The sequence below is a fragment of the Lethenteron reissneri genome, chromosome 40, assembly GCF_015708825.2.
Source record: "Lethenteron reissneri isolate LAM-NWPU_2019-01 chromosome 40, ASM1570882v1, whole genome shotgun sequence".
NCBI classification, from domain to species: Eukaryota; Metazoa; Chordata; class Hyperoartia; order Petromyzontiformes; family Petromyzontidae; genus Lethenteron; species Lethenteron reissneri.
This window is the reverse complement of record NC_083818.1, coordinates 69,957-93,067: the sequence shown is the minus strand read 5'-3', so window position 1 is coordinate 93,067 and position 23,111 is coordinate 69,957. Positions and strand designations below refer to the sequence as shown.

Below are 23,111 nucleotides of genomic sequence, written 5' to 3'. Positions count from 1 at the left end.
CGATGGGAGAATATACAAACTCTGTACAGACAAGGCACTCAAGTCAGGAATCGAACCCAGTTACATCTTGCTTTGAGGCACAAGTGTTACCACTGTGCCGCCTTGCCGTCCAAAACGATAAACAGACTTGCAGACAAACACCGATACACTGAGAGACAGACAGGCAGGCAGGAATGCAGTTGGACAAGTGAATAGACATTGCCAGACAGGCCTAAAGAGAGACAGACAGAGAGAACATACAAACTCCACGCAGATAGTCGGAAGTCGAACCCAGGACGTCGTCGTGAGGTGCGAATGTTACTGCTGCGCTGCCACCTTGCCGATGATCGGATGACGAGCGTCGTTGTTGCAATGGTTTACGTAGCGTGGTGTAATCGGCGAGTAAGCGGTCAGTCGGCCTCATCGTCATCATCACCAGCTGACCGTGTGGCTCAGGAGGACTCGATTCTGTGCCACGATATAGTTTCACTCGATTTGTATAAAATATTTTTTGACAATAGATAGATAGATAGATCGTTTATTGTCATTGTCACCAGTACAACGAAATTTAAAATGCTCACCAGTCAGGGCCTCATTCATAAATTTAAATTAAATAAAACAAGAAAATAAAAATAAAATTAAATGAAAGATAATCAATTTATACTATATATAAAAACAGCCCAAGTATACCCACATACCCACATAAGGTTACATTTTGTCATTGCACATCTCTATTTCACAGTCAATTGTAAACGCTATTACTTAATAATTAATTAGCATTATTGAGTGTGGTGATCGCTGTAGGATAAAAGCTCTGTTTGAATCTGTTTGTCCTTGTTTTGACTGATCTGAATCGTCTGCCTGATGGCAACAGCTCAAACAGTGAGTGTCCAGGGTGAGAAGAGTCCTTTATAATGTTCTGTGCTTTTTTGATGCAACGTGAACTGTGTAGTGCTTCCAGTGTGGGGAGATGGCAGCCGGCGATCTTTTGGGCTGTGTTGATGACCCTCTGGAGCGCTTTCCTCTGAGCCACTGTGCAGCTGGTGTACCATACACAGATGCAGTATGTAAGAATGCTCTCGATGGAGGCTCGGTAGAAGGACACCAGCAGTTTCTGTGTGATGTTATTATTCCTGAGAATTCTCAGGAAGTAAAGTCTCTGCTGGGCCTTTTTCAGAAGCTCAGTGCTGTTGGCGCTCCAGGTCAGGCCCTCCCCAATGTGGACTCCCAGAAAGCAGAAGTCTGCCACCCTCTCCACACAGTCCCCGCTGATGATTAGTGGTGGAGTGTCCGTTTTCTTTCTCCTGTAGTCTATTATGAGCTCCTTGGTCTTTGCGGTGTTAAGGAGCAGGTTGTTGCCCCTGCAGTATGCTGTCAGCCGCTCCACCTCGTCCCTGTAGGCAGACTCATCCCCCCCAGAGATGAGCCCCACAACTGTGGTGTCATCAGCAAACTTCACAATGGTGTTGCTATGGTGAACGGCGGCACAGTCATGTGTGTAGAGGGAGTAGAGCAGTAGAGCAATCGATAGGATGGATAAAGAAATGCATCCATCCTTTGAAAGAAAACTCGCATCCTACTCACAAACAGCGAAAAGGTTTGTTGTCGACTGCATGCGTTTATGATGTAGAGAATAGCTTGTAAGGAGAAACGAGCTACGGATGGCTGAACGGGCGACCGTAATCGCTGTGACTTGTCAGCGTTGACGGTGGTGAGCGTGCGCTGTCGCGACATCGTCACCCGGCCGCTGCGATAGCGGTGAGCGCGCGCCGTCGTGACGCCATGTTACCGCAGCGCGGTGGAGAACTTCACTGTTGTGCCTCCCGTTTTTGTCACGGCAGAAGCGGGACGCGGGGCTCTGCTCACGTTGCCCCAGAGACCGCGTGTGCGCCCGCGAAGCAGCCTAAGCAGGAGGCGCGGAGCGAGGGGACGCCAGAGAAAAACACGCGCCGGACAAACAGGTGCGTGCGTGCGTGCGCATTTGGCGTCCGCCGCGACGGAGCGGCAGCCGGAGGTGCTGTTCGAGATTGGAAGTGCGCGGGCCTTCTAGCCCCGGCCGGTTTAGCTCAAGCGACACGCGCTTGCTCGCTTGTGTCCGTCAGCGAAAGAAGCGGGGACGCGTCCGACGGCGATGACGGCGCCGGCGGTGGTGTCGGCGGCGGCGAAGAAGGAGGTGGAGCCGGCGGCCCCGGCGGGGCTGCGGCGGCTGCGGGAGCGCTGGGGGAACGCGCGCTTCGCCGTGACGCCGCTGGTGGGCCACAGCGACCTCGTCACCGCCGTCGCCTTCCACGGATCGTACATCGTCTCCGGCAGGCAAGGACACGCGAGCTCTCGCGAGAGAGAGAAAGAGGGGGGGGGGGGGGGAGGTGGGGGTACTCCTCTCCCTCGTGCGGAGAGAGAGACGGACAACATTTTTATTTTAATAGGAGCCCAGTTTTATTTATTTACCGAATGCTTTTACACAGAGTACCAGATACACAAGGGAATACATTCATAACTTCATCAATTAAATGCATATGTATGTCAATGTTACGTGAGTGGATGTCAACCCACGTCCACTCACATAACACCGACATACATATATATACATACATATATGTATGTCGAAGTTATGTATTTTACAGAGTACAAAGCATGAGGCAGGCAGGGCAGTTACAGAAACTCCGCGGACCTCAGTCCCGAACTTTGTGCTCCTGAGTTTAACGACGGGGAGGTGGGGGGGGGGGAAGAGTGGGCTCGCCATTCCACCGATCGGGGACCACGAGTGGGCTGTGTGTATTTTAATATGAGGAGGGGACGGTGAGGGGAAACAGAACTTTAAAAAGAAAGTGTAGGGAGCAGGGGGGAAGGAGGGGGTGCCGGGAGGAGTGGGGAAGGGGCGGGGGAATGGTCAAAGGAGAGGGAGGAGCACTTAGGCAGGAATAAATTACACACGCACATTGCTGAACTTATCAACTTATCATTGTCCCTAAGAGCGGTGATGGACTCAAGCCCATCCCCGGAGGAAGGAACTAAAACTAAACTATTTGAAACCAAACTATTTTTTCAATTTTATCAGGTAAGGCCCCACTGAGCGACGTAGCTCTTCTTCAGAAGTGACCTGGCCACAAATGATAGCTCAACGAAGTGTGCTCATCATCATCTAGAAAGTTATTGCAGCCAAATCCTCTAAATGTACGTTTCTAAATGTGGAGGGAAAAGCTGGAGTACTCAGAAAAATCCATGCAACCACGGAGAGAGAGACACGCAAACTCCATATATACAGGCGCATACCAGGCGAGGGAGTTAACATCTAGCCACCGCGATACTGGGCCGGCACAGCTCAGTAATTTGGGGGTAATTTTTCGATTGGACCGTGATGCCTAGCACACAATGGGCTGCTTGTTTGAAATAACGCCACAGGATCTTCAACGAACCACTGTGAAGCAGATGGTGCGTAGTATTTTACGCTTAATCCACCAGCAGTAATAACCAGGGCAGCCACTGCAATCGTACCGCGAACCTCTGAAAATAGAGGTACCTCTGGGCCCTGTCACTTCCCTGTGCATATTTCACGATGGCATTTTTGTATTGTACGAGCATTTGTTCGTGTGCTCTGTGCCGTGTTGTTGCGACGTCGCCTGCAGCCGCGATACGACGGTGAAGCTGTGGCACGCCGCGACGGGCACGGAGGAAGCCAACCTCGGCGGGCACACAGGCAGCGTCACCTGCGTGGCCATCGCCCCAGCCGCCACCGCCACCGCCATCGGTAAAAATTTACCTTCGCTGAACTACGGCCTTTGCTAAACTGGGGTCGTTACTGAACCAGAGCAATCGCTAAATCGGAGTGTGTGTCATTGCCGTGTGTTCAGGGAAGGCTCTTGATTGCGCGGACGATGAGGATTTCTTGGCGAGTGGATCCAGTGACTGCACAGTGAAGATCTGGTCTCTGCGCACAGGTAAAGAGAGCGATCGCTGGGTGCCGAGTCACCCTGTGCCGCACAGGGACAGCTGCCGCTGGAGGGTGCCCTTTGAGACGTTAGAAATATAGATACAATGTGTGTCGATCGTCGCATGCGAAGCGCTTTGAGACACAGGGTGCTCTATAAAAACAAGCGATCGTTGTCGTCGTGGGTGACGCGGCCGCAAAACGGTCGCTCCTTCGCTGCGCCCGTTGTAGAGGTTCGCGGTTGAGACCCAGCGGTCGTCCTGGTTAACGCCGCGGGTGCATTCGCCGTAAAACACCACACGCCGTTTGCTTCATGGCGGACGTTAGAGATCTCATGATGTCTTTCGCAAGGGTAGGCCACTGTGTCGCCGGCGTCACGGTCCAAATTTGACAAAATTTGAAATAGTAATAATAAAATAATCATAAAAATTACACAACTGAGATTACACACAGCAATCGTGGCCCCCTACTGGCAGACCTCGGAGCTTGGACAATCGTTGGCACCGGTTTCTGGCCACCTTGCAGCCTGTCTCTGTTTCCTGCCATAATCAGCTAGATGCACCCAAATGGCCCCCTCTCTTTAGTAACCGACGTTCTGATTATGATTATTATTCTTGTTACATCTGTGTGTGAGGAGCGGTTGTGTAGCGGTTGGTGTGCGCTGCGGTATGAACCCGGCGACCCGAATTTTGATTCCCGCTCGTGGTCAACACTCGTGACGATTATCTGAAACGGTTCTGGGCCTCCCCAAGGTGCGGTGTAGTAAACATCGCCACTGGGGAGACAAAGGGCGGTGGTGCTGACCACCTACCCCCTCGTGCGCCGTGCCGGCCTTCATAAGTGCTACTCGCTAACAGCACTTGCCCCAACAGTCTGTTAAAGGCTATACGGGGATCTTTGTTGTGTGTGTGTGTGATGTTTTCGCTAACAGCCCTTGCCCCAGCAGTCTGTTAAAGGCTATACGGGGGATCTTTGTTGTGTGTGTGTGAGGTTCTGGCTAACAGCCCTTGCCCCAGCAGTCTGTTAAAGGCTATACGCGGGATCTTTGTTGTGTGTGTGTGAGATTCTCGCTAACAGCCATTGCCCCAGCAGTCTGTTAAAGGCTATATGGGGGATCTTTGTTGTGTGTGTGTGTGAGTTATTGCTAACAGCCCTTGCCCCAGCAGTCTGTTAAAGGCTATACGGGGGATCTTTGTTGTGTGTGTGAGCAAGATTCTCGCTAACAGCCCTTGCCCCAGCAGTCTGTTAAAGGCTATACGGGGGATCTTTGTTGTGTGTGTGTGTGAGGTTCTGGCTAACAGCCCTTGCCCCAGCAGTCTGTTAAAGGCTATACGGGGGATCTTTGTTGTGTGTGTGTGGGTGAGGTTCTGGCTAACAGCCCTTGCCCCAGCAGTCTGTTAAAGGCTATACGGGGGATCTTTGTTGTGTGTGTGTGTGAGGTTCTGGCTAACAGCCCTTGCCCCAGCAGTCTGTTAAAGGCTATACGCGGGATCTTGTTGTGTGTGTGAGGTTCTGGCTAACAGCCCTTGCCCCAGCAGTCTGTTAAAGGCTATACGGGGGATCTTTGTTGTGTGTGTGTGTGAGGTTCTGGCTAACAGCCCTTGCCCCAGCAGTCTGTTAAAGGCTATACGCGGGATCTTTGTTGTGTGTGTGTGTGAGATTCTCGCTAACAGCCCTTGCCCCAGCAGTCTGTTAAAGGCTATACGGGGGATCTTTGTTGTGTGTGTGTGTGAGGTTCTGGCTAACAGCCCTTGCCCCAGCAGTCTGTTAAAGGCTATGCGGGGGATCTTTGTTGTGTGTGTGTGTGAGATTCTCGCCAACAGCCCTTGCCCCAGCAGTCTGTTAAAGGCTATACTTGGGATCTTTGTTGTGTGTGTGTGTGAGGTTCTGGCTAACAGCCCTTGCCCCAGCAGTCTGTTAAAGGCTATACGCGGGATCTTTGTTGTGTGTGTGTGTGAGATTCTCGCTAACAGCCCTTGCCCCAGCAGTCTGTTAAAGGCTATACGGGGGATCTTTGTTGTGTGTGTGTGTGAGGTTCTGGCTAACAGCCCTTGCCCCAGCAGTCTGTTAAAGGCTATGCGGGGGATCTTTGTTGTGTGTGTGTGTGAGATTCTCGCCAACAGCCCTTGCCCCAGCAGTCTGTTAAAGGCTATACGTGGGATCTTTGTTGTGTGTGTGTGTGAGGTTCTGGCTAACAGCCCTTGCCCCAGCAGTCTGTTAAAGGCTATACGGGGGATCTTTGTTGTGTGTGTGTGTGAGGTTCTGGCTAACAGCCCTTGCCCCAGCAGTTTGTTAAAGGCTATACGGGGGATCTTTGTTGCGTGTGTGTGAGGTTCTCGCTAACAGCCCTTGCCCCAGCAGTCTGTTAAAGGCTATGCGGGGGATCTTTGTTGTGTGTGTGTGTGAGATTCTCGCCAACAGCCCTTGCCCCAGCAGTCTGTTAAAGGCTATACGGGGGATTTTTGTTGTGTGTGTGTGTGAGGTTCTGGCTAACAGCCTTTGCCCCAGCAGTCTGTTAAAGGCTATACGTGGGGGACTCTGTCTGTGTGTGCTCAGGGCAGGAGGTGCGGAGCGTCTACACCTACAGCCCCGTTTCGGCGATCGCGTTCCTCCCCGAGCCGGGACTCCTCCTCTCCGCGTCCGGTGATTCGCGGGAGCACCATCACACACACGCACGCACGCACACGCGTACGTACACACACGCATACACACGGATTATTTTTTCCCCCTCCAAATTGGAGTCCGGTACAGAGTACAAAACCGCGACGCAGAAAGGGGGGGGTACAGAAACTCCGCGGAGCTTAGTCCCACCGCGCACACCGACGTTCAAGATCCCGTGACGTCACTCAAAAAGAGTAGGCCGTCCGTCGTGTGCCCCGCGACACGCTTTACATTCTCTAAATGTTGAAAAATGACTCAATGCCAAGTCGCTCGGTGGGTATCACGCACAGCAGCAGCAGCAGCAGCAACATCACCGCCCCCCCCCCCGCTCCTCCACTGTGAATCTACCGCAGAATGTGTCTGTGAAATATAGCTGCGCCTCTGTGATAGCCTTGTCCTATGAGAATGGTACGGAAATAAATGTTGTAGTAAATTATGATTAACTGTTAATGTAGCCCTCTCGTGGCTATCAGACCTCGACATTGGCATTTATGCTGCTGAGCGTATTGTCTGTGTGTGTGCGTTTCTGTGTGTGTGTGTCTGTGTTTGGGGAGCGGTAGTGGAGCGTTTAGCGCGACGCGCTACGGCGACCCGAGTTCAATTCCCGCTCACGGCCAACAACAACGACGATTTTCAGAAACGGTCCTGGGCCGACCCTAGGTTGACTCAGCCTCAAATGAGTACCTACTGTGGTGTGCAAACATCGCCACTCGGGCGTGGTGCTGGCCACCCACCCCCCCCCCCATGTGCTGTGCTGGCCTTCATCAGTGCTCACTAACAGCATTTGTCCCAAAAGTCTGTTAAGGCAATATGGGGGATCTTTGTCTGTGTGTGTGTGTGCCGGGGATGGGGAGACGGAGGGAAGCTGGACATGTGGGACCTCACGACGGGCGCCAGCGTGCAGTCGTTTCGTGCTCATGAAGACGCCATCACCTGCCTGCAGGTGAGAGCACACCTGTGCTCGTGTCTGTGTGTGTGTGCCCATGCGAATGTGTGCCTGCCTGTGTATGTATGTACGTTGAACTTCTTTTGCACCGTGCGTAGCCAACCATGCTAATTGGAGGTACGGGGGAAGGACAACAAACTTAACACAAAAAGCAGTTCTAAAGAAATTAGTTTTGAAAGTGCACTAGCTTATATACCCGGCGTTGCCCGGGCCAAAAAATATATCAAAACTACTCTTAAAAATCTAACAGCAGTGCGTACTGACTGTGGTGGTACCTGCTATGATTACAGCAGTGAATGCTGACTCTAGCAGTATTTATCGACTCTATAGCACAAAGTACTCACCTGACAGAGTGGCGTTGTGAGGCCTAGTCCCGTGCAGAGCCTCCGGCCTCGCCTAGATTGTCCAGCCGGCCGAGGTGGCACCTTGGCAGGCTGGGCTGCTATCCGTGACCCCCCCCTCCCAGCCACGATCTCCCCGGCCGCTCTGCAGTAATATCTACGGCCTATAGTGGTAGCATCTAGCGACTGTATATATTAGTAACCGCACACATCGGGGGGTGGGGGGGGGACATCACACTGAAGATTTAAGCTCAGTGTTTAGTGTATTTTTAAAGCATTTTTTACGCGAAAGAAAATGTCCCCCTCACTCCCACGGAAGGCGTGCGACTTGGCATGGGCCATCCCCCCCACCAAAGGCGCGTGAGTTGGTATGGTCGTGCACCCGTCATGAACAAATAAATTAAGAAATAGCGCAAAAAAATCGCACTAAATCGCTAAATAAACTAATTTCAAGTTGACGGATGTGAAAAAGGAATAGCGCTTGCTCACGGCTGGGCTTACGGCGTGGTACCCGGCTACTTTTATTTATTCAACGTAAACCCCACCGTTGGAGAGCCAAATCCTTCGCAATCGCGCGAACACACACAAAGCCACAAACCGACAAGCAGACGATGTTTTACTTATATATAGAAAGATAGCTCCATTGGCTTCCTAATATGAGAAGGAAGAGCAGTCCAGACGGCCGCAGAAGCGCATCTGAAAGCGCGCGATGTATTTGTTAGATGCCAAGCCAAAAGCGGCTGCGAGGATGACCGCCGTTTGCATGGTGATTTATGCAAGGCGTTGTGGTTTATTTGTGGCAAGCACTTTGTGTGTGATGAGTGTGACCGTGTAATGTATTCATTCAGCAAGGGGAAGCCAATGCAGCTTGGCCAGGACCTGTCACGTGTGTGTCCACATGTGTCTTTGTGTCTGACGCAAGAGGGAAGTGTTAACACGGCCGTTATCTCTCCCCGTCTCTCTCCCACGCTCTCTCTCCCCGCGTCTGTCTCTCCTCTTCCTCTCTCTCCCCCAAATTCTCCTCCTGACTCTTTCTTTCTCTATTTTTGTAATCTCTCTTCCTCACTTTCTCCTCCGCTTTCTCCCCAACCTGCTCCTCTCTTTCCCCTCTCTCCTCTTCTTCACTCCTCCCACTTCACGTTTGCTCTCTCTCTATCCGCTACCCCTATATCTCCCCGTATACCTATCTCTGCATCTCCCCATCTTCCTGTCACCCTGGCTCTCTCCCCATCTATCTCTCTCTCTCTACACATCTCCCCGGCTCCCTGTCTCTGTCCACGCCTGTTGCCTTCCATGCCTCTTTCTCTCTCTCCATCTTCCCATCTTTCTCCTCCCATCTCCCTGTCTCCCTGCCTATCTCCATGTTTCTCTCCTTCCCTGCCACTTTCTCGCTCTCCCCATCTCTCTCTCCCCGTCTCCTCATCCCTCTCCATGCATTTCTTCTTCCCTGCCTATTTCTCTCCATCCCCATCTCCCCATTTCTCTCTGTCTCTCTCCCCATCTCTACCTTCCGATCTCTTCCTCCACCTCGGGCTCTCCCTCTGTCTCTCTATCTCTCTCTCGTCTCTCGCTTGCTCCTCCCCTTCCGCCCTCGGCGCAAGCTGCACGGCTCGCTGGCGTGCACGGGTGGCCGGGATGGCCAGGTGCGCGTGTGGGAGCTGCGCCCGGGCCCCCGCCTGCACCTGCTCTTCTGCACGGAGGGCGAGGAGTGGAGCGCCGACGGGCGCCGCCGTGGCGCGTCCCCCCTGCGCTGCCTCCTGGCGGGGCCGCGACCCCACGGCCGCCTCCTCTACTCCGCCGACGAAGGCGCCAGCATCCGGGTCCTCGACTGGCGGACGGGTGAGGGTCGCGGCAGGGGTCGGGGTCGCGGTCAGTGTCACGAGGTCGCGGTGAGGGTCGCGATCGGGGTCACGGTCAAGGTCGGAGTCTTGGTGAGGGTCGGGGCACGGTCAGTGTCCCAGTCGGGGTCATGGACGGGGTCAGGGTCCCGCTCGGGCAGGACTGTGGCTCGGTAAGTCACATCTAACGGCGTTAGTCACCCATCCCCTTGTACATAAGAGATGCTCTCCGTGGTGTGTGTGTGTACGTATGTAGAACTTCTTCCGCACCGTAAGTAGCCAACCGCGTTAATCGGAGGTGCGGTACATTTGTTGATCCAGGTCTCTCTTGCAAATGAGACTCATCCTGGTCCCTTGAGTTCTTAACCTTGTTACTCAAAATCAACTTGAAACCCTCCCTTATCGCCCTTCCCCTCCACCCCCCTCCCTATCAGGCTCCATATTGCGGAAGCTGCCCAACCACAACAGCGACTGCGGCTTCACCGACTGCCTGTCCATGGCAAGCGATGGCGGCGATGGCGGCACTCGCCTGATGCTGTCCGCGGGCTACGACATTGACCGAGGTCACGGCTACATCAACGGTGAGCGGTGGGGCAGAGGTCGCAAACGGGTTTTGATTCCTTACCCGCACCCGTTTCCCGGCCGCACCAGGGTCGCAAACGGGTACCCATACCCGGCCGTACCCGTACCCGGCCGGGCACGGGTATGGTACGGGTATCGGGTACCTGATTGCGACCTCTGGGATGAAGCCATGTTGCAGGCGCGGGTGGGTTGATTCTAGGAACTTGAATTGTGAGAAGAGACAAGACGTTGGGAAATGAGTGACAAACAGTTACTCACCAGTGACTCACGGCCTACCCGTACCCGGCCGCACCAGGGTCGCAAACGGGTACCCGTACCCGTACCCAGCCGGGTACGGGTAGCCGGGTATCGGGTAGGGTACGGGTATCGGGTACCCGGTTGCGACCTCTGCACCTGAGCAGCCACTGCTCCCGCCACCGTGGCGCCTGGTGTGCAGGAAGTCGTTGGTTCGATCCCGACCCTAATGCCTGCGGTATGTTTGGAGTTTACGTGTCTCTCTCTCCTTCGTAGTCGAGTCGATTTTTCTCCGGGTCCTCCGGTTTTTCCCTCATTTCGAATTAACCGCACGCGTTTGCAGTATTTGGCTGCTGTAGATGTCCACGCGATAAGCCACTTAGTTGAGCTATCATTTGTGATGGCCAGGTCGCTTCTAAAAACAAGCGATATAGCTCAGTGGCCCTTACCTGATAAAATAAAAAAACAGTTCTAGTTTCTATTTAAAGCTTTCGTGACTGCAGGGATTCATCTTCTTGGTTCTTTCGGTTGTGGCCGAAACGTCGTGAGAATTATTTTATTATGTTTTATTTTTATTATTTTATTATTTCAATTCTACGTGACTTTACCGAAAGATCCAAGAAGATGAGTTTTAGTTTCGTGTCTCCGTCCTCTCGCCCGTTGCCCCTCCCCTGCCCCCCCCCCCCCCCCGTGCATTCAGTGCGGCTGCTCGCGGAGGGCGGGGAGCCGTACGTAGCGACGCTGGGGGGTGAGGCGACCCCCCGCCTGCTCTGCGTCGCCACCACCTGCACCCCCAGCGGCCTGCAGCGCTGGGGCACGGGGGGGCGGAGCCTCCTCCTGTGGGAGGAGCTCCCGCACGGGGGCGGAGCCAACAGCCACCACCGCGAAAACGGGTACGCGGGCAGACGTCACTGGCACACGTGAGGTTACTCGTCACTCACGCACGGGTACGTGTCACTCATCTCTCAAGGCCACCACCTGTGACGATTATCTGAACCGGTCCTGGGCCTCCCCTAAGTCGACTCGGCCTCAAATGAGTATCCGGTGCGGTGTGTAAACATCGCCACTGGTGCCGCCCACCCACTCTCTCGTGTGCCGTGCTGGCCTGCATAGGTGCTCGCCACAGCACTTACCCCGACAGTCTGTTGAGGCTATGAGGGGGAGCCTTGTCTTTGTCTGTGTTTGGGGAGCGGTAGTGCAGTGGTTAGCACGCCGCGCTACAAACCCGGCCACCCGAGTTCGATTCCCGCTCACGGTCATGAACGCCAGTGACGATTATCGTGCTAATCGCACGTCCGATTAGCACGGTTGGCTATGTACCGTTCAAAAGAAGTTTAACATGTATATATACATCTTAACCGGTCCTGGGCCTCCACTAGGTCGACTCAGCCTCAGTCTATTAAGGCTACACGGGGGAGCCTATATCTTTGTCCGTGCATGCGTGCAGACACGTTGTGGCCTCGAGCTTCCGGCGCGAGTTTGAGCGAGACGAAGAAGTCTGGAGCGACGACGAGAGCTCGGCCTCCGACAGCTCGCTCGGTGAGTGCAGCGGAGAAACACAATCTTTATTTATGCTGGAGGAGGAATCCGATGAGCCTGTGAAGCTCTTTTCCACAGATGTCCAGAAGGGGCGCGAGGTAAGAACGTTACGACGCCAAACAATACAAAAACACGATAGGAGTACAAGAAAGAGCGAACAGGTCACCTAAACACATCCAAATTAAACGAAGCCATCCCCATCCTACCAGGCAAAGCCCACCGATGCATTCACTTATTTTTCAGAAGCGACCTGGCCACAAATGATCGTTCAGCAAAGTGGCTTATCACGTGGAAATCTATAGCAACCAAATATCACTCGCACCACCCAGAGCCGCACCACCCAGAGTCGCACCACCCAGAGCCGCACCACCCAGTGCCGCACCACCCAGAGCCGCACCACCCAGAGCCACACCACCCAGAGCCGCACCACCCAGAGCCGCACCACCCAGAGCCGCACCACCCAGAGTCTCACCAGCCAGAGCCGCACCACCCAGAGCCACACCACCCAGAGCCGCACCACCCAGAGCCGCACCACCCAGAGCCGCACCACCCAGAGCCACACCACCCAGAGCCCCACCACCCAGAGCCACACCACCCAGAGCCACACCACCCAGAGCCACATGACCCAGAGCCGCACCACCCAGAGTCTCACCACCCAGAGCCGCACCACCCAGAGCCACACCACCCAGAGCCGCACCACCCAGAGCCACACCACCCAGAGCCCCACCACCCAGAGCCCCACCACCCAGAGCCACACCACCCAGAGCCACACGACCCAGAGCCGCACCACCCAGAGTCTCACCACCCAGAGCCGCACCACCCAGAGCCACATGACCCAGAGCCGCACCACCCAGAGCCACACCACCCAGAGCCGCACCACCCAGAGCCACATGACCCAGAGCCGCACCACCCAGAGCCGCACCACCCAGAGCCACATGACCCAGAGCCGCATGACCCAGAGCCGCACCACCCAGAGCCCCACCACCCAGAGCCACACCACCCAGAGCCACATGACCCAGAGCCGCACCACCCAGAGCCGCACCACCCAGAGCCACATGACCCAGAGCCGCACCACCCAGAGCCGCACCACCCAGAGCCACACCACCCAGAGCCGCACCACCCAGAGCCACACCACCCAGAGTCACATGACCCAGAGCCACACCACCCAGAGTCTCACCACCCAGAGCCGCACCACCCAGAGCCACATGACCCAGAGCCACATGACCCAGAGCCACACCACCCAGAGCCACACCACCCAGAGCCGCACCACCCAGAGCCACACCACCCAGAGCCGCACCACCCAGAGCCGCACCACCCAGAGCCACATGACCCAGAGCCGCACCACCCAGAGCCGCACCACCCAGAGCCACACCACCCAGAGCCGCACCACCCAGAGCCGCACCACCCAGAGCCGCACCACCCAGAGCCGCACCACCCAGAGCCACACCACCCAGAGCCGCATGACCCAGAGCCACACCACCCAGAGCCACACCACCCAGAGCCGCACCACCCAGAGCCGCACCACCCAGAGCCGCACCACCCAGAGCCACACCACCCAGAGCCGCACCACCCAGAGCCACACCACCCAGAGCCACACCACCCAGAGCCGCACCACCCAGAGCCGCATGACCCAGAGCCGCATGACCCAGAGCCGCATGACCCAGAGCCGCACTACCCAGAGCCGCACTACCCAGAGCCACACCACCCAGAGCCACACCACCCAGAGCCGCACCACCCAGAGCCACACCACCCAGAGCCGCACCACCCAGAGCCACACCACCCAGAGCCGCACCACCCAGAGCCGCACTACCCAGAGCCGCACCACGCAGAGCCACACCACCCAGAGCCGCACCACCCAGAGCCACACCACCCAGAGCCGCACCACCCAGAGCCACACCACCCAGAGCCGCACCACCCAGAGCCACACCACCCAGAGCCGCACCACCCAGAGCCACACCACCCAGAGCCGCACCACCCAGAGCCACACCACCCAGAGCCACACCACCCAGAGCCGCACCACCCAGAGCCGCACCACCCAGAGCCGCACCACCCAGAGCCACACCACCCAGAGCCACACCACCCAGAGTCGCACCACCCAGAGCCGCACCACCCAGAGCCACACCACCCAGAGCCGCACCACCCAGAGCCACACCACCCAGAGCCGCACCACCCAGAGCCGCACCACCCAGAGCCACACCACCCAGAGTCTCACCAGCCAGAGCCGCACCACCCAGAGTCACGCCACCCAGAGTCACACCACCCAGAGCCACACCACCCAGAGTCTCACCACCCAGAGTCTCACCACCCAGAGTCACACCACCCAGAGTCACACCACCCAGAGCCTCACCACCCAGAGCCACACCACCCAGAGCCACACCACCCAGAGCCGCACCACCCAGAGCCGCACCACCCAGAGCCACACCACCCAGAGCCGCACCACCCAGAGCCACACCACCCAGAGCCGCACCACCCAGAGCCACACCACCCAGAGCTGCACCACCCAGAGCCGCACCACCCAGAGCTGCACCACCCAGAGCCGCACCACCCAGAGCCGCACCACCCAGAGCCGCATGACCCAGAGCCACACCACCCAGAGCCTCACCACCCAGAGCCACACCACCCAGAGCCGCACCACCCAGAGCCGCACCACCCAGAGCCGCACCACCCAGAGCCGCACCACCCAGAGCCACACCACCCAGAGCTGCACCACCCAGAGCCGCACCACCCAGAGCCACACCACCCAGAGCTGCACCACCCAGAGCCGCACCACCCAGAGCCGCACCACCCAGAGCTGCACCACCCAGAGCCGCACCACCAGAGCTGCACCACCCAGAGCTGCACCACCCAGAGCCGCACCACCCAGAGCCACACCACCCAGAGCCGCACCACCCAGAGCCGCACCACCCAGAGCCGCACCACCCAGAGCCGCACCACCCAGAGCCGCACCACCCAGAGCCGCACCACCCAGAGCCGCACCACCCAGAGCCACACCACCCAGAGCCACATGACCCAGAGCCGCACCACCCAGAGCCGCACCACCCAGAGCCGCACCACCCAGAGCCGCACCACCCAGAGCCACACCACCCAGAGCCACACCACCCAGAGCCTCACCACCCAGAGCCGCACCACCCAGAGCCGCACCACCCAGAGCCGCACCACCCAGAGCCGCACCACCCAGAGCCGCACCACCCAGAGCCGCACCACCCAGAGCCGCACCACCCAGAGCCGCACCACCCAGAGCCGCACCACCCAGAGCCGCACCACCCAGAGCCGCACACCCAGAGCCGCACCACTCAGAGCCGCACCACCCAGAGCCGCACCACCCAGAGCCGCACCACCCAGAGCCGCACCACCCAGAGCCGCACCACCCAGAGCCGCACCACTCAGAGCCGCACCACCCAGAGCCGCACCACTCAGAGCCGCACCACGCAGAGCCGCACCACTCAGAGCCGCACCACCCAGAGCCGCACCACCCAGAGCCGCACCACCCAGAGCCGCACCACCCAGAGCCGCACCACCCAGAGCCGCACCACCCAGAGCCGCACCACCCAGAGCCGCACCACCCAGAGCCGCACCACCCAGAGCCGCACCACCCAGAGCCGCACCACCCAGAGCCGCACCACCCAGAGCCGCACCACCCAGAGCCGCACCACCCAGAGCCGCACCACCCAGAGCCGCACCACCCAGAGCCGCACCACCCAGAGCCGCACCACCCAGAGCCGCACCACCCAGAGCCGCACCACCCAGAGCCGCACCACCCAGAGCCGCACCACCCAGAGCCGCACCACCCAGAGCCGCACCACCCAGAGCCGCACCACCCAGAGCCGCACCACCCAGAGCCGCACCACCCAGAGCCGCACCACCCAGAGCCGCACCACCCAGAGCCGCACCACCCAGAGCCGCACCACTCCAGAGCCGCACCACTCAGAGCCGCACCACCCAGAGCCGCACCACCCAGAGCCGCACCACCCAGAGCCGCACCACCCAGAGCCGCACCACCCAGAGCCGCATGACCCAGAGGGCCGCGGCTGTTGGCCCTTCTTGTGATCGATCAACCGATCGACCGAACATTATCAATGTGAATCTTTAAATGAGTATCATTGGTACTTGTGTTTTTGGGACTGTCTTCGTCATCATGCAGTTGACCAAGAACATTTTGACAACTGCCGGATGGTTTAACACGTAGGCCTTCGCGACCAATATCATCCATAATATACGGGATTTTTTTTGGGTTAGATCGCGTTAATATCAATGTGTCGTTTAACCCGCCACCACCCGAAACAGCCAATTAGTAAGGTTTGTCATGTAAGCGTAACGTACTCTTAGGTTTTTTCGGTAAAGTCACGTAGGTAAAAAATAAAAAATACAAATAATAAGTCTCCGTCATCAGGTGGAACCGTCACAGCTAGATTTACTGTATCAAGTGATTTTATTTCTATTATTATTTCTATAATTTTTATTATTTATTTTTATTTTTTACCTACGTGACTTTACCGAAAAAACCTAAGAGTATGAATCCTTGCAGTCACGAAAGCTTCAAATCTAGAATAAACAGAACGTGCCAATTCGTTACTAGTACAGCCACACCGGTATGTTGGAGAGCAAATCCACAACATTTACAATCTGAGTACGACGTTTCGCCAGTAATTACAACCGGTATCCCGTATTATGCCTGATGGTGATGATGATGCTGCTGGCTGTAACCATCGGCGAGACATGTGCTCTCGAGTTGTTTGGTGTGTGCGGGTCGCTGTCCCTACTGCAACAGCAACACCGGCGGTGCTGCTGAAGTGGTAATACGTCATGCCACATCCGAGATCTTCACACCAGTCCAAAACTTTTCATTTCGCCACTGACATCACTGCCTCCGAGCTGCGGCGGAGCGCCGTGACCGTAGCCTGCGTTGTATTTTCTTCACGATGAGACCTCCACTCATATTCGCCACCGCACCACGCCTTTTCTACGGGAGGTCGTGGGTTCGATCCTGACCCTGACGCTGTATATTTGGAGTCTGCGTCTTTATCTCATCACCGCAGTGGCTTGAAGATGTTAACTACCTCGCCTGGTATACAGTGAGGTCGTGGGTTCGATCCCGACCCCAGACACCTGCTGCTGTATATTTGGAGTCTGCTCTCTCTCTCCCCGTGGCCACGTGGATTTTTCTCCCGGGTCCTCCGGTTTTCCCCTCCACACTTAGAATGAACATCACGTGTTTATGTATTTGGCTGCCGTACATTTCCACGTGATGAGCCACTTCGTTGAGCTATCATTTGTAATAGCCAGGTCGCTTCTGAAAAAGAGCAATATAGCTCAGTGGGCATTAACCTAGTAAAATAAAAATAGTTTAGTTTGGACTTCACATTCTAAATCAGTCTGGTGTTTTCAACACAGCCATTAAGAACCCCCCGAGACAGATAGAGAGACACATCCAGACTTGGCCTTGGTATTTTGAAACCAGGATCTTGATGGCGCTTTCTCAGTATCTGTGGCATGGCCATTTTCAATCCCCTGAGAGACAGAGATACCAATATAGTTAATCTCTCCAGTGTGTCTGACACAGCCATTGTAAACCTCCTCCCCCCCCCCCCCCGCCCGTCGTTTTCCATCATCCAGGCTCAAGTTCCAGGGCTTCGAGCAGCGAAGACGACACGGAGCCTGTGAACGGGAGGAGGAGGACCTGGTGCAGCGTCATGTGATCGCAGCCCAGGGGGGCACCGGCCACACGGGGAACGGTGGCTCGCGCGTCCTTTCCACAACCACTGCCGGCCCAGTTCTGGCCCGGGCTCCGTGATCGACTCTGCTTCTCCATCACCTCTTTGCTACACCGACAACCGAGCCGTGCCGTGCCGTGGCCAGCCCTGGTGCGGCTCAGGAGGCGCCAGGGCGGTTTTTCCACTGCGCGAGCCGAGCCGAGCCCGCCCCGGCTTGGCCCCGAGCGGGTTTCAGACGTCTGGTGACGCCAGCGTAGCACGGTTTGGCTCTGGGCTACTACCCGTTGCCGTGAGAGTGCCACGCTGGCTCAGCTGGGCTGTTGCCACTTGGCAACCGGGCCCGTGCTGGCCTGCTGTCAGACTGGTTCCGGCCCAGGCAGAGCACTAGGACACGAAGTCAGTTCCCATGATTTGTGAGCCAGGGGGCACACCATCCACCCTGCCCTTTGTAGCTACAGAGAGAGAGAGAGGCGGGGGGAGGGGCTCGGGAAGCAATCTTAAAAGGGCGACTTTTACTAAATTTCAGAGTAGACTGATGAGTTGATGGGTTACGGAACGGTTTGCCCACCATGGGTTACCCATTCAGGAATTGACTCCGTTTAAAAATAAATAGATATATAGTACCTTTTTCTCCGCCTTTATCTCGATTGTTGCCATCGTCGTCGTCACGAGACGAGCACGCGTTTCACTTTGGACCTCTGGCACCGACGTGAGGTCCAAGTCGGAGGGTGCCCCCCCCCACCCTCTGCCCCCCCCACCCTCTGCCCCCCCCCCCACCCCCCGCTCCCATCTCTGGCGGCGGGCCTGACTCCGCACCCTCCGATTAGCACGGTTGGCTACGCGCGGCGCGAAAAGAAGTTCGGGGCGCACACGTACGTAGAAATTCCACGTTCCTTTGGCAGAGACTGTTCCTCCAAAAACACGGTCTCACGGTTGACATCCTATCGAGGTGGCTGCTCATTTTCTTGACGCTGGAGGGAGAATAACGATGGATGTTCCGAGTCAACCCGTGACCGGGACTTGACCGCGATTGTGAGTCGAACGCTGCGCTTTACCGTGGCATCTTCTGGCCTGGTTCGATAGGACTGACAACACTAATTATCGCAATAATATTACACTGCGTCGTTCGTTATGCCACGCGCGCGCCTTGTCGGACTCGTGTCAGTGCTTCACGTCTTATCTCGGCAGGTGGTCACCGTCGGAATGCGAGGCGACGATCCGGAACCGATCCGGAACCGCTCCGGGGGTGTTCTGGGAAGGCCCCCCCCTGCGGCCCCCCCCTGCGGCCCCCCCCCTGTGGCCCCCCCCCTGCGGCCCCAAGGGGGGTTAGACCCCAGGGGGGGTATAGGCCCCAGCGGATGGTTAGGCCTCAGAGGGGAGGTTAGGCTCCAGAGGGGGGGTTGTTAGGCCCCAGGCTTTGATTCCGCGGAAGGAGAAATCGCGGCGCTTTCTCTAATTGCGTGCCGCTTTACTCCGAAGCAGTGCGGGTGATTTTTTTTCCGCCACGGACTTTCAGCAGTCGCCTTCCGCGTAGTCGGATCCCACACTCGGCCCGTGTGCGAAAGCGATCGGTCGAGAGTGGGCGCAGCGTAGGGGTTCATCTTGTCTCTGCCGATTGGGAAATCGTCGACGTAAATACGAGCGAGTGATGGCGCCCCGAGCCTGTAGGAGACCGTCGAGTAAAGGTCCGTGCGTGTCGGTGCGTTCCATCTGTGCTTGTGGATCAGTGCTGTGTGTGTTGGTGAGTGCTCTCTGTGTGTGTTGGTGAGTGGTGTGTGTGTGTTGGTGAGTGGTGAGTGGTGTGTGCGTGTCGGTGAGTGGTGTCTGTGTTAGTGAGTGCTGTGTGTGCGTGTCGGTGAGTGGTGTGTGTGTGTGTCAGTGAGTGCTCTCTATGTGTGTTGGTGAGTGGTGTGTGTGTGTCGATGAGTGCTGTGTGTGTTTGTGAGTGCTCTGTGTCGGTGAGTGGTGTGTACGTGTCGGTGAGTGGTGTCTGTGTGTGTGTGTTGGTGAGTGTGCTGTGTGTGTGTGTTGGTGAGTGCTCTTGTGTGTGTCGGCGAGTACCCCTGGCCGTGTGTGTCGAGCCGTGCCGTGCTTCGTCTGAGTGTCCTGTCACTCGGGGCTCGTGCGCGTCTCCAGCGGTCAGGAGCGTCGTAATGAAGGTGACGGATTTGTGCCAAAACGGAGGTTCCCGAGTTCAGATTTACAGCGATTTCTAAAATGTGACGGCAATAAATGTCATAGTAGAAGTTTCGCTGTGTGCACGCGTGTGTGTCAAACGTGTTAATATATTTGTAATTAAGTGTATGTAGGTGTGCGCGCGTGAGCTGGCGTGTGTCAATGCTACGAACCCAGCGACCCGAGTTCGATTCCTGCTCGCGGCCAACTTAAGTGGTGAACAATCCCTACTGGTCCTGGGGACTTCCCTTAGGTCGCCTCAGCCTTAAATGAGCACCTGGTGCGGTGTGTAAACATCAGCATTGGGGAGACAAAGGCGGCCGGAGCGTGGTGCTGGCCACCCACCCCCTCGTGTGCTGTTTCGGCCTTTGGTAATGATAACGGCACTTGTCCCAACAGTCTGTTAAAAGCTATACGGGGGATCTTTGTCTTTTGTCAGTGCCCCTAACCTGGCAAAAGCTCTGTGGTGACGTTGCCAGCACTGAGTGAGGCATGATTGCTATTTTGTGCGCGCGCGCGCGCATATCGACCTATCCGTGTGTGCACGTGCGTGGGGAGCGGTGGTGCAGCGGTTAGTGCGCTGCGCTACGAACCCGGCGACCCGAGTTCGATTCCCGCTCACGGCCACCAACACCGGCGACGACAACAACAACCGCTATTCGCCACTAAGTGGCGGTGACGTCACCACCACGGCGTTTGTGCCAGGCTTTGTGCACGTTAAAGCCACGTGAAGCGTCGACCCAGCAGGTGCCATGCGGTTGACTGGCCGAGATGATCTTCTTGGTTTTTTCGGTAAAGTCACGTAGAAGGGAAGTAATAAAATAATGAGTGGCCGATGCACCGCCTGTGACCCCCACTGTGCGAACAAAGACTGCGTCACGCGCGTTCAGATGCGCTGCTTCTGTGACCGTCTGGAACGCTCTTCCTTTCTGATATTAGAAAGCCACTGGGGAGCTACGCACTTTTACTTCATCATTTAGATTGATAAACTCACTTCTTTAGAACTGCCTTTTGTCTTTAGTTTGTTATCCTTCCCCCCCCCCGCACCTCCGAATTAGCACGGTTGGCTACGTACGGTGCGAAAGAAGTTCAACTTACACACAGGGACAGCTGCCACTGTGGGAGGGGGTGCCCCTTTCAAACGCGTTGATACGAGACGCGTGTGGTACAGCGCTCTTGAGACGTCACAGCATATTGGGGAAGAGGACGATGTCTCTACGAATCCCCACAATCATGATGAGGACTATGATGAAGATCGCGATGATCGCGTCAAGATCATCACAGTGCCATCGACCGAGCTCGAGAACTAAACTCGCCTCTGTCCACTAGACGGCGCCATTGAGGAGAGGAGTAGGTGAAGAGGGCACGCCAAGGAAGGGGGAAGGAGGCTTGGGGGAGGGGGGGTTCGACAGGGTCCAGGCTGCCGGGGGCTTAAAGCACGAGCGGTTGAAGACTCGAGGCCGAGAATGGGCATGGAGAGAGTGGGGAGAGAGACACGGTGGGGAGAGAGAGTGGGGAGAGAGACAGCGGAGAGAGACAGTGGGGAGAGAGACACGGTGCGGAGAGACAGTGGGGAGAGAGACAGCGGAGAGAGACAGCGGGGAGAGAGACACGGTGCGGAGAGACAGTGGGGAGAGAGACACGGTGCGGAGAGACAGTGGGGAGAGAGACAGCGGAGAGATAGCAGGGAGAGAGACACGGTGCGGAGAGACAGTGGGGAGAGAGACAGCGGAGAGAGACAGCGGGGAGAGAGACAGCGGAGAGATAGCAGGGAGAGAGACACGGTGCGGAGAGACAGCGGGGGAGAGAGACAGCGGAGAGAGACACGGTGGGGAGAGAGTGGGGGAGAGAGACAGCGTGGAGAGAGACACGGTGGGGAGAGAGTGGGGGAGAGAGACACGGTGGGGAGAGAGTGGGGGAGAGAGACAGCGGGGAGAGAGACACGGTGGGGAGAGAGTGGGGGAGAGAGACAGCGTGGAGAGAGACACGGTGGGGAGAGAGTGGGGGAGAGAGACAGCGTGGAGAGAGACACGGTGGGGAGAGAGTGGGGGAGAGAGACACGGTGGGGAGAGAGTGGGGGAGAGAGACACGGTGGGGAGAGAGTGGGGGAGAGAGACAGCGGGGAGAGAGACACGGGGGGGAGAGAGTGGGGGGAGAGAGACAGCGTGGAGAGAGACAGCGGGGAGAGAGACACGGTGGGGAGAGAGTGGGGGAGAGAGACAGCGTGGAGAGAGACAGCGGAGAGAGACACGGTGGGGAGAGAGTGGGGGAGAGAGACAGCGGAGAGAGACAGCGGGGAGAGAGACACGGTGGGGAGAGAGTGGGGGAGAGAGACAGCGTGGAGAGAGACACGGTGGGGAGAGAGTGGGGGAGAGAGACAGTGGGGAGAGAGAGTGGGGAGAGAGACAGCGTGGAGAGAGACACGGTGGGGAGAGAGTGGGGGAGAGAGACACGGTGGGGAGAGAGTGGGGGAGAGAGACAGCGGAGAGAGACAGCGGAGAGAGACACGGTGGGGAGAGAGTTGGGGAGAGAGACAGCGCGGAGAGAGACAGCGGAGAGAGACACGGTGGGGAGAGAGTGGGGGGAGAGAGACAGCGTGGGGAGAGAGTGGGGGAGAGAGACAGCGGAGAGAGACAGCGTGGAGAGAGACAGCGGGGAGAGAGACGGTGGGGAGAGAGTGGGGGAGAGAGACAGCGGAGAGAGACAGCGGAGAGAGACAACGGTGGGGAGAGAGTTGGGGAGAGAGACAGCGTGGAGAGAGACAGCGGAGAGAGACACGGTGGGGAGAGAGTGGGGGAGAGAGACACGGTGGGGAGAGACTTTGACTTTTAAAAACCTTTTATTGTCGCCAGCCGCAACAGCACTGGAGGCGATTCCGATACGAAATACGCAGTCACCAGTAACAAATAACACAAAACCACGCACTCTGGCGCTTAGATGCACCGCGCACAACACGAAAGAAAAGCCACGTGGTGGTGGTGGTCATCGCACACGCCACGATGACGAGCGAGCGCTTCAGAAGGTGAACACCACGAGCGTGCCGTCCACGCTGGTGCAGAGAGGGGCTTGTCCGGCCCCCCAGCGTTCGAAGAAGACGCGCTGCACATCACCGCCACGTGTGTGGTACATGGCGTGCTCCAGCCGGAGCCGCGCCTTGAGCAGGCCCCTGAACACTGG

The 23,111-nt window shown here is 56.9% G+C and overlaps 1 protein-coding gene across 1 annotated transcript; it reads left to right on the top strand.

Moving 5' to 3' along the window:
- The first annotated feature begins 1,826 nt into the window (after nucleotides 1-1,826).
- LOC133352409 (uncharacterized WD repeat-containing protein alr2800-like) lies at nucleotides 1,827-20,009 on the top strand. Its single transcript, XM_061568031.1, has 11 exons — nucleotides 1,827-1,940; nucleotides 2,082-2,292; nucleotides 3,606-3,727; nucleotides 3,831-3,917; nucleotides 6,464-6,550; nucleotides 7,423-7,511; nucleotides 9,457-9,694; nucleotides 10,128-10,274; nucleotides 11,210-11,402; nucleotides 11,957-12,048; nucleotides 17,662-20,009. Exons 2-11 carry the CDS (start codon nucleotides 2,111-2,113, stop codon nucleotides 17,742-17,744), a joined length of 1,320 nt encoding a protein of 439 aa, XP_061424015.1. The 5' UTR covers nucleotides 1,827-1,940; nucleotides 2,082-2,110; the 3' UTR covers nucleotides 17,745-20,009.
- The last annotated feature ends 3,102 nt before the right edge of the window (nucleotides 20,010-23,111 follow it).